We start from the raw sequence: 12302 nt of genomic DNA, 5'->3' as shown, positions 1-12302 counted from the left end.
CAGAAACCAAATGCAAATCGAATGTGAAATCACACAAAACTCAAAATCGAACATTAGTAAATATACCCCTAACTTACTTCTATACTTTTAGAAGGCAGAAGAAGGGAAACAATTGTGAAAGGAAAGAATAACAAGAATTAAAAAAGGCTTAGAAAAGGGGTTATTATCATAACTAGGTAGTAGATGAATAGGGGCCTATCCATTAGCAGATAAATTGAACGACTGAACGATATATCATTTGGTGTGGCCCTCTGAACTTTTTTCTGGTAGCCTCATCTGGATAGCAGGGTGCCTAGAATGGCACCCTGCAGCCAAAATCTATGCAGCAGTGCCGCCTGGAGCGTCCTTAGCAGGGGCTGGCTGGCAACTTCCAGTCTGAGGGGCAAACACAAGCAAGTGGCACTTGCGCATTGCAATATAAAAAATGGGTGTGACAAAACCCCGGTAGGTGTGGTTTATCAAATGTGGGTGTGGCTTAAATAGGCAATGACATATTGTTCTGTCAAAAAGCTATAAACAAATATAATACCTACGATTCTCATCTGACAAAGCAGATACTATTGTAGTGACCACTACTAAAACAGACATCGGGTCTGGCAGACATCGAACACCATGTGCGCGGCCTCAACAACTCAGCAAGTGATATCACACGTCACAATGAGGGGGCAGAGCTGATCCTTCCTCTCTGCTAGGCAGGCTCCATTGTGACTATAATGCCTGACAGTGCCATTGATCACGGCCCCGAGATGCTGCCTCCTTCTTAATGCCCGCAGTCACTGACCGGCCAGCATACTATAATGGGTCACTCAGAGTCATTATTAGTACTGCTAATGACAATTAGCTTTATTTTTTTACAGTACATGGCTTTTGTAAAATCTGGTCGCCAGGAGTCAAATTTTAGTCGCCATGGCGACCTGGCCCCCGGGATTTGTCGAGCTGTGTGTGTATGTGTGTGTGTGTGTGTGTGTGTGTGTATATATATATATTCGCCATTCTGGCAGTTGGGATGCTGACGCTTACATTACCGGTTACACTCATGGCGCCGGCATCCTGCCTGTCTGGATACCGAAGGTAAGTAGTGGGTTGGGGGGACGGTTAGCTTTAGGGGTTAGGCACCAGGGGGAGGGTTAGGCACTAAGTGGGGTGGGGTTAGGTTCAGGCACTAGGGGGGAGGTCAGGGTTATGCACCAAAGAGGGAGGGTTAGGGTAGGGAGAGGGGGAGGTTGGCATACGACCAACAAGTGTCGGTATGTTAACTCCGCCGGGATGCCAGCATCAAGATTATGAACGCTGGGATCCCGACTGCCGGCATCCCATACAAATATTTTTTTTTAAATAAATTATATATTTATATATATATATATATATATATATTCACACATCTATATTTATTATATTTAAGAAAATATCATACATGATCTAAATATTTTAATATACACATTTATAATTTACACATATTTATATACTGTACATATATGTATACACAAACACTGCATATATATATATATATATGTATATATATATATATATATTAATATATATATACACACATACACTGTGTGTATGTGTGTGTATATATATACTGTGTATATGTGTGTGTGTGTATATATATATATATATATATATACACACACACACACATATACACAGTATATATATATATATATATATATATATATTATATATATATATATATATACACACACACAAACACTGCATACATGGCTTTTCAGAGCCATGTAGGCTATTCTGATTTATGGAAAATCTGATGCATCTACCCCATGATAAGCAAAATCTATGTGCAGGGAACTTGCTCCCATACTTTGTTGGTTGCCTAACTAAATACACATTTTTGGGGAATTAAATCGCACACAATCATTTTTTGTGTGCGGTAAAAATGGGACTTAACAATTTATTTTTCCCAGGCAATTCAATCAACCCCTGTTTTTACCGCACCCCAAAAAAAAAATCAAGTTTTCGGGTGAAAACACATAGGATTCAGGATAACTTAATGGATACATGTGTTTTCTCGACCACGGCTGCAAAAAAACGGCACTTATTGGGGTTTTATTTTGCCTGCCTCCAGATAGTGCTGGCTATTGGGGGCAATTGCATAATCCCTGGGGGATCAATTAGCCGCAATAATTTACCACGGCTAATTGAATTCCCCCCATATTCTATTAAATCCATGGAAAGACACTATGGAGAAGTTGGCTGGAAGCTCTCTAATGAATCCTAATCTTGTGGCTTTTTCAGAGGAATACTTTAATTGTCTAATACTCCACACACCACGCGTGCATAGACCTATGATTACCTTCTGTTTTTATTGTGAGCAGGACAGTAGGCCATGGAGTAAAAAAAGCACCCTCGGACCACTACTCAAATATTGTTGTTGGGCCGCTGTTGATCTCTTGTGAGTGAGGAGACATCAGGACTGTCTAAATGACATGTCAGGCTTTTTCCCACAGTATAATATGCTCCTTGAAGTTCCTATCTCACTGAAAATATTGCCGATTGTCCGGTTTCCGTCATATCCGATGATGTGCCAAAGAATAGCTTTAGCGCTAAACTCGCATTTTTTTTACTACTCGCGCATGTAATAGGTTGCAAGAACATGTCTATTTCTCACATTCCCGCAACTAGCAGTAACCAAACTCACATCCAGATGTTTTCCAACGAAAACATACAACTTGGCCAATGTAATAGAGTGCAAGTTTTTAACTTGCACAAAATAACTTACATAAAACTCGCAAAATAATAGACCTGCTTGAGGCTAGTGAGTAAAGCCGTGGATGCCTACAGGGAACAAAGAGGACCGGAACCGGGTAGATGAGGATGTTTTATTTTTATAGGTACCGATATGGATTCTACTAGAAAAGAGAACAGACCGGCGCTAGGGACAAGGTAAGTATGCAGTGTGAGTGCAGGTGAGTGTGAGTGAATAAGATTATGTGTAATAAAATATTTAAACCTTCGGTGTGTGTCTTGTCTTTTTTTTATATGTTTCTTTTGCAGGTGAACTAGAGGTACCAGCGGGCCATTAATGCCCCGCATGCTGGTACTTGTGGTTGTCCAAGTATCAGCATGTGGGGGAGGCTTGCTGAGACCTCTAGTTCTCCCGTAAAGGACAATATTATTTTAACTATTTACTACACTATCAACTTGGCACGTACTGCCCAGGGGTTCCGGGGATAAACCCGGGCTATCAGCCCCTGCATGGGGTGCCGTGTAGAGGGGGTCTCCGCCTCCCCAGGGATCCCACTCAGCCTGGTCCTGGTTGTTGAAAATATGGGGGACCCTACATCTTTCTCCCCCCCGTATTTTCACAACAAGGACTGGCTTACACAGATGGGTGCTGACTGTGCTTTTAGGAGGGGACCCCACGTCTTGTTTTATTTGAACAATTTAATAGTTTATTACACATAGAAGCCATCACGGATTTCACTGATCTGTGAAGGCTTCTGTCTAACTCGCACCTTGTAATGAAAGTTGCATGACAAGATGCAAATTTACCTGCAGTTTAACTGGCATGCACTCCCACGCCAGTCAAACTCGGACCCTTAATCTTGAGCCCTATTACATTTGCGAGTTGTGGGACAAACTTGCACTTTCAAAATGTGCGAGAAGGTGCGAGTTTGTACTCACACAAAAACTCTCGCCCTTCTACAACCCGCCCCAAATGTGCATCTAACCCAAAAAAAAGTTAATATAAATCATCATTCAGAAGCACCCCATGCTTAAAGCTGGTGGGTGGTGGACTAAGATTTTCTACAGCACAGGGTACTCTTGGTACTTTACACAAGCAGACATTAAATAATATAAGGACTGCAAGGTAGATATTACCCTCCTTCCACCAGCTCTTTACCTTTATGACTGTAGCAGGCTCCACTACAATTACAGCTACTAGTGATGGCTTATCAATTTATTAGCAAACTGACAATAGACTTAAGCCGCACATCCACTTGCCGACTCTGGAAAGACAGCACGATTACATCATAATCGTACAGTCTTTCCTGTTCCCTGAGTGTTTACACTGAACGATTTGCCGTTCAGTGCAGGCACCCTCCATCATCTGTGAACATGCCCAATCTGTCGTTATTGGCAGATTGACCAGCATGTTCACCCGATGATTGATGTCAGAAACGACCAGTGGGAGCGCGCATCACTGGTTGTTTCCGACATTAGGGTGCACGATTTGTGCACGATTAATGAGCGATTGCACGATTACGATTTCATAATCGTGCAATCTCTCATTAATATCGGGTAGTGGGTGTGCGCCATTACAAGCTCAAGGTTCACATAGAGTTTGGTTTCTGGTGCCTAATGCATCCAGGGAAAAGGTTTAATCTACAAAATAACCCAGTGATTCAGCCTCAGCCAGTCAGGAAAGAGTCAAGATGACAAAGGGCCTAGTTCATATGTGTACGTAAACCCGATCGTTTGCATACAAATAAGATGTTTGGGGGTCTGCGCAGCTGCAAGTCCTGTTCTGCGATGGTGCAGGTCTTGCGATATCATGAGTGTACATGCGAATGTATGCTTTATAAAAATTTTACTTTAATGGAGTGTGTGTTTTTTGGTTCTTTTAATATTACTTTTGCAGGAGAATTCCAGGTACCAGCGGACCCTTAATGCCCCACATGCTGGCACTTGTGGTTCTCCAAGTACCATCATGTGGGGGAGGCTTGCTGGGACCTCTAGTTCTCCAGCAAAGGACAGTAGTATGACTTCTATTTTTAACACATACATTTATGCTATCAACCTGCATACACCAGCCAACGGTGACGGGGATAGCCCTGGGCTATTAGCCCAGGCCTGGGGTGCCCTGGAGAGGGGGAACCCCAGCCTGGACTGACTAGTGGTCAGGTGTAATGCTTTACATATTATTAACACAGAAGCCTTCACGGATCTTACTGATCTCTGGAGGCTTCTGTATAATGGTGCATACACACTAGACGATATGCTCCCTGAGCGATATCGTCTAGTGTGTCCCCAGCAGGGTGTGCTCAATGTCGTTCATGACATTGAGCACACCCGCTAAACGATATCATTAACGATATCATTCAGCGCCGGGCTCTCTTCCCCCATTCCCGAACATGCAGCAACCTGACGACATGGTCAGATTGTGCTGCATGTTCAGGCGATGGACAATGTCGGAAACGACCAGCAGGAGTGCGCATCGCTGGTCGTTTCCGACATAAAAGTGCACGATTTGTGCACGATTACTGAGCGATTGCACTATTACGTTGTCGTAATCGTGCAGTCGCTCAGTAATATCGACCAATGTGTACCCACCATAACTCTGACCTTTCAATGCTAGTCACTTTAAAAGGTCAGATTTTTCATAGGAAAACACTGCTCTTTAACTGTTCGGACATGGGCAACCCCCAGCAGCGTGCTGTTTGTTTGATTTTGAATTGTGGGCCTGATTCATGCCTTTTATTCGTTTTTAATAAAAGCTGTGACCTAATTTGTGAAATACACATTTCTCCTTCCTTGTTATTTCATAGGCTTTTGTGAACAGCACTTATTAACCTGAGCATAATTAATGAAACAATTGTTATACTATGGCCCCCATTTATCAATCATAGCTTTTGCAACGCCTATATTTTGGGGTAAAAGGTAAAAAAGTTCCCTGACCCCTGCTGTATGCTGACCTCACTTTTAACAATATGATTAGCTTAAATCACAGAATAAAAACATCCTTTAAAAATGCAAGAGCTGCAAGAAAAAATAAGTAGCACTAAGCAATTTGGTCAGTATGGAACTCAGAGGCACAATTAAGAATAAAACAAGAACACGTTTTCTAAACTAAAATAATCCATAGAGAGATATACTGTATGTATATGCACGTCATGAGAATCACACAATGGCCCGTATTCAATTTGGAGCGAAAAGCCGGAATCGGTGAAAAAGTTTCGCTGATGACATCATTTTGCCAGGCGGAAAAGTATCACCTTATTCAATTTGGAAGACTTTCCGCCTAGGCGGAAATTCAATGCAATGTAATAGGCGAAAAAGTTTCGCCTATGAATAGCAGGCGGAAAAAAGTGCAGAATTGGGGTTTTGGGGTGCAACGCTGCGGGAACCCCCATGCAGCCTTCAGACAGTCACCCAAAGGTAAAGTGCGTCAATTTAAAAAAAAAAAAAACACTTAAGAACACCCCCAAAAAAATCACTTTCAATTTGGGGGCGAAAAAAAATAATAATTGGGGGACAAAGTTAAAAACTAGCGAACTGCACTCCAGGGGGGTCCCCAAGTATGCTCCAGGTGTTTTTTTCATTGCAGATGCTTGCGGAAGGTGGATTTTTCATTATTTTTTAAACTTAACTTTAGCACTTTAAAATATGCTGACCCCATTTTCAAGTACCCCAAATTTCCTGGGCTGTTATTTTCTGCAAAAAAACCTCCTTAATACTATTCTGCACCACTTATTGAAAAACGCTATTTAGCAAACTATTGAGCCTGTTTAAACACACCAAATACCTTCAGCAAGCCAAATCGGGGGTAACCATAGGGAACCCCCATGTCAGAGCATCTCTTGGGGGGTGTCAAGCTGATTTCCCCAAATCTGACATGACTTTCCGCTTGTTTCAGTTTCACCGGGTCCCGTTTTCGCGTACTTTCAAATTGAATACGCGGGCACGCGAGCGATACTTTTCCACATGCAAAACAGGCGAAGTAGGCGGAAAGTCCGGAAGTCGAAAAAGTATCGCGAGTGCGAATCAAATTGAATACGGCTCATAATCTACATAGATATCATTGGTCTCTCTCGATACGCTAAAGGGTAGGCAGGCAGGCAACGTTACGTGTGACACTCCAGCAGTTGTCGAACTACATATCCCAGCATGCACTGCAACAGTTTTAGCCTACCCGAACAGCAAAGCTGCTGTATGGCATTCTTGGATATGTAGTTCCACACAATGCCTCCACTGTTTTAACATTACAGTAAGCACACAAATGATTGTCACTTCTAGTTCCTCCCCCGTCCCCAACACAGCTAAATAACTCCAGACACCAATATGGCCATCCGCGCATCATGCCAGCACTCGCATGTGTAGAAGACGCACATTTTTCCCATAGATATGGGGACGATTTATCACTGACGTCATGTGTGCGCCGCAGGATGGCGGCTTACTGCTGCCCGGCAACCACTAACATCACCCAGCGGGGCTTCTAATAAGCCAGCATCACGCAGCGCTGCGCTCCCTCTCCCGGCACTGACAGCCATGCGGTAGCTGTGGGGCAACATGAACAAGTACGTCCGAGTCAGTAAGATTGGCGAGGGCTCGTTCGGGAAGGCCATCCTGGTGAAAGCCAAAGAGGACGGCAAGCAGTATGTCATCAAGGAGATCAACATCTCAAAGGTGGGTCCGGGTGCGTCCCTTATTCCTTGCAGAACTGTTGTAAGATTGAGTTTTCCATCCACACAGTACACTAGCAGCAATCGTGGACAACGCCTAACACATTGATTTGTACTATACTATATATAGACAATATGTGTGTATATGTATAATATGTGCATTAATCTAAGGCTTCTAATGCAGTCATGAGGAGCTTGGGAATGGCTGCTGTAAGAGCCCTGGGTGTGTTCTACCGGCCGGCTTCTTCATGTTTGTAGCATCATTACAGAAGCTCAGACCGTAACCTGACACTATAGATGGTGACCTGTCATAATTGGGTATACTCCAGAGTTTTGACTATAAAAACAATAAGAAAAATGTAAAGAAAATATTATAAATATCATCTTTGTACTATTCTAATAATTTTTTTTTTGTGAAAACCCTGGAGTAAAAAGTGTATGGTAGGTGAGGCACTGCCTCCCCTCTCTACCTTTACTGCACATCCCTGATCAAAATACACCAACTTTCCAGCACTATATACTGCTGCACCCTTGTAGACTGCCCACATGTACCCTCGGGTTCATATACAGTCAGGTCCATAAATATTGGGACATTGACAGAATTTTCATATTTTGGCCTCTATTCACCACCACAATGGCTTTGAAATGAAACAAACAAGATATGATTTAACTGCAGACATTCAGATTTAATTTGAGGGTAATTACATCCAAATCAGGTGAACGGTGTAGGAATTAAAATCGTTTCTATATGTGCCTCCCACTTTTTAAGGGGCCAAAAGTAATGGAACAAACTAAACAATCCTAAATCTAACTTTCACTTTTTAATACTTTGTTGCAAATCCTTTGCAGGCAATTACAGCCTGAAGTCTGGGACGCATAGACATCACCAGATGCTGGGTTTCATCCCTGGTGATGCTCTGCCAGGCCTCTACTGCAAATGTCTTCAGTTCCTGCTTGTTCTTAGGGCATTTTCCCTTCAGTTTTGTCTTCATCAAGTGAAATGCATGCTCAATCGGTTTCAGGTCAGGGGATTGACTTGGCCATTGCATAACATTCCACTTTTTAGCCTTAAAAAACTCTTTGGTTGCTTTTGCAGTTTGCTTCGGGTCATTGTCCATCGGCACTGTGAAGCGCCGTCCAATGAGTTCTGAATCATTTGACTGAATATGAGCATATAATATTGCCCGAAACACTTCAGAATTCATTCTGCTGCTTTTGTCAGCAGTCACATCATCAATAAATACAAGGGAACCGGTTCCATTGGCAGCCATACATGCCCATACCACCACCATGCTTCACTGATGAGGTGGTATGTTTTGGATCATGAGCAGTTCCTTTCCTTCTCTTCTCTTCCCATCACTCTGGTACAAGTTGATCTTTGTCTCATCTGTCCATAGGATGTTGTTCCAGAACTGTAATGGCTTTTTTAGATGTTGTTTGGAAAACTCTAATCTGGTTTTCCTGTTTTTGTGGCTCACCAATGGTTTGCATCTTGTGGTGAACCCTCTATATTCACTCTTGAGAAGTCTTCTCTTGATTGTTGACTTTGACACATATACACCTACCTCCTGGAGAGTGTTCTTGATTTGTCCAACTGTTGTGAAGGGGTTTTCCGTGGTCTTCCGGGTCTTTTGGTGTTGCTGAGCTCTCCGGTGCGTTCTTTCTTTTTAAGAATGTTCCAAACAGTTGATTTGGCCACACCTAATGTTTTTGCTATCTCTCTGATGGGTTTGTTTTGATTTTTCAGCCTAATGATGGCTTGCTTCACTGATAGTGACAGCTCTTTGGATCTCATATTGAGAGTTGACAGCAACTGATTTCTTATGCAAATGTCACACCTAGAATCAACTCCAGACCTTTTACCTGCTTAATTGATAATGAAATAACGAGGGAATAGCCCACATCTGTCCATGAAATAGCTTTTGAGTTGATAGTCCCATTACTTTTGGCCCCTTAAAAAGTGGGAGGCACATATTGAAACTGTTGTAATTCCTACACCGTTCACCTGATTTGGATGAAATGACCCTCAAATTAAATCTGAAAGTCTGCAGTTAAAGCACATCTTGTTTGTTTAATTTCTAAACCATTGTGGTGGTGAATAGAGGCCAACTTCTGAAAATTCTGTCAATGTCCCAATATTTATGGACCTGACTGTATATATATCTGTAAATCTGACTCTGATACTATCTAGTGCTTCCCCAGCCATTTACCTCACCGCATGTCACTGATGGCTACGTTGCTGCTATTTCCTAGTTGGAGAAAGGACCTCTGTGACGTATCCAACACGTGACCGCTGCAGGAGGCTGGACCGCTCCTGCGTTACCATCCACTAGAGCATACAAGGGGAATAAATATTTGTGGCGAGCCACCGTGCCTGAAGCGTGGCGAGCGGACACTTTTGGTCCCCCGTTAGCATCCCCGTCCCTTCCCCTTTCAGGCCGGGTCACGTGGGTGTGACGTCACAGGTCCATCTGCGCTGTATAGTCTAGTCCTAACCCTGCAGGCTATGTATGTGTCACTGCATGGTCTGTGTACAGAAATCCACGTTTGGCTTTTGCCCTTATTATTATTGGTAATAATCCTTATATTTGATGTTTCTTTAAAGTCCTGAAGACCTGTAGGTTGCAGTAAGGTGATCTATCTCTTGCTTTTAAACATTGAAAGCTTTCACACTTTTTTGAGAAAATAATATATTCAAGACTTGCAAGACTTTTGTATATCAGGAATATAAATAATGATGTTGGAGAATATGATGACAATTTGTTTTTTTTTTTACTTGCTATTTTTTGCTTGTTGGTTATGCACGTTTTCGTTTAGTGATCCTTTCCCCCCTTTGATAAATTGATCAAAATGGCTAGAAGAAAACATTATTTGTTCTAGCTCTCTGATATGTTGGGATTTTGATAATTTTTTTTTTAATCATATCTTTTAAAAATGTTGCCATTAATTTCTATGGCACATTAAGTTCAATGGTATTTTTATAGTGTGCGCCTCATGTAGAAACCCTATTGAAGTGAATGGGTCTGTTGGAATAGATCAATAGAAAATGTTAATTTCTATGGTACATTAATTCAATTCATAGTGGAATAGAAAATATCTGTTCATTTCATCCCATTAATTTTAGCTTTTGGACATACATAACACATTTTTTTTCGTCCTTTCAACTCACCAGAAGCAATTTCAAGTGTCTGTGAATATTTGTGTAAATATTTGTCTTGTATCTAAATCATTGTTTGTGTAATTTGACCCCAATAGACTCCTCATTCAGGGTCTTGCTTGCCCACAATTAGTTTTCTAGCTAAATTGTTTCATACTACAACTCTCCCAGTATGACCAGGAGATTCCTGAATTTTGGGGAGCTCTCCTGGCATTCCTGGAGAGTAGATTCCGCATTGGCTCGAAATATGATTATAGAAAATAATAATAAGCAATCAAGAAGACTAACAATATCCTCACTTATGCTGGCCAATCAGAGAGAAAAAGAAGGCCTCTCCTGCTTCAGGCTGCTGCTGCCTCCCCGCTGCTCTGTCCCCCATCCCCTGCCTTCATGCTGCAAATGCCACCACTGCTGCTTCCCCACTGCCTCCAGCTCCAGTGGCGTAACTAGGGTATTTGGAGCCCAGGGCAAGTTAAAAAATGAAGTGCCCCCCACTCAAAGTATGTGCGAGCGCTGAAAAAGTGGGCGTGTTCACATGCCACAAGGGACGTGGCCATTTGAAAATGGGGGCGTGTTAACATGTCACACCACCGTTTCTCATCACTCTGGGTACATTCCTTTCCATTCCATATGCACCTTAATGCCTCCAGTAGCAGTGCCCCTTATAATGTAGTGCCCCCAGTAGTGCACCCTTATTCAGCGCCCCCAGTAATAGTGTATAAATAAATTATAATAATAGTGCCCCCAGTCGTGTCCCTTTATATAGTGCCCCCAGTAGTTGTCCCCCCTGTGCAGTGCCCCTTATATAGTTCCCCCTAAACAGTGCCCCCTATAGTAGTCCCCTGTATGCAGTTCCCCTTATATAGTGCCCCCAGCAGTAGTCCCCTCTATGCAGTGCCCCCCACCCTATGCAGTGCCCCTTACATACAGTGAGGTGCATAAATATTGGGACAATGACAGAATTGTCATATTTTGGCCTCTATTCACCACCACAATGGCTTTGAAATGAAACAAACAAGATGTGCTTTAACTGCAGACTTTCAGATTTAATTTGAGGGTCATTACATCCAAATCAGGTGAACGGTGTAGGAATTACAACTGTCTCTATATGTGCCTCCCACTTTTTAAGGGGCCAAAAGTAATGGGACTATCAACTCAAAAGCTATTTCATGGACAGGTGTGGGCTATTCCCTCGTTATTTCATTATCAATTAAGCAGGTAAAAGGTCTGGAATTGATTCTAGGTGTGACATTTGCATTTGGAATCAGTTGCTGTCGACTCTCAATATGAGATCCAAAGAGCTGTCACTATCAGTGAAGCAAGCCATCATTAGGCTGAAAAATCAAAACAAACCCATCAGAGAGATAGCAAAAACATTAGGTGTGGCCAAATCAACTGTTTGGAACATTCTTAAAAAGAAAGAACGCATCGGAGAGCTCAGCAACACCGAAAGACCCGGAAGACCACGGAAAAGAACTGTAGTGGATGACAGAAGAATTATTTCCCTGGTGAAGAAAAACCCCTTCACAACAGCTGGACAAATCAAGAAAACTCTCCAGGAGGTAGGTGTATATGTGTCAAAGTCAACAATTAAGAGAAGACTTCACAAGAGTGAATATAGAGGGCTCACCACAAGATGTAAACCATTGGTGAGCCACAAAAACAGGAAGACCAGATTAGAGTTTGCCAAACAACATCTAAAAAAGCCATTGGAGTTCTGGAACAACATCCTATGGACAGATGAGACAAAGATCAACTTGTACCAGAGTGATGGGAAGAGA

At 42.4% G+C, this 12302-nt stretch overlaps 1 protein-coding gene across 4 annotated transcripts in view; it reads left to right on the top strand.

The window, feature by feature from the left end:
* The first annotated feature begins 7102 nt into the window (after positions 1-7102).
* The window catches only part of NEK1 (NIMA related kinase 1), a 154360-nt gene continuing 149160 nt past the window's right edge, over positions 7103-12302 (top strand). For all 4 annotated transcript variants that reach the window (XM_088448453.1, XM_088448454.1, XM_088448452.1 and 1 more), the window contains exon 1: positions 7103-7368. In XM_088448453.1, coding sequence (XP_088304579.1) covers positions 7252-7368 — 117 coding nt within the window. In that variant the 5' untranslated portion in view covers positions 7103-7251. The remainder of the gene's footprint in view (positions 7369-12302) is intronic.

This window comes from Taudactylus pleione, unplaced genomic scaffold (genome assembly GCF_031769625.1).
Source record: "Taudactylus pleione unplaced genomic scaffold, aTauple2 ptg000021l, whole genome shotgun sequence".
Classification (NCBI taxonomy): Eukaryota; Metazoa; Chordata; class Amphibia; order Anura; family Myobatrachidae; genus Taudactylus; species Taudactylus pleione.
Note: the sequence above shows the minus strand (reverse complement) of the source record. Positions and strands in the feature narration are given on the sequence as shown.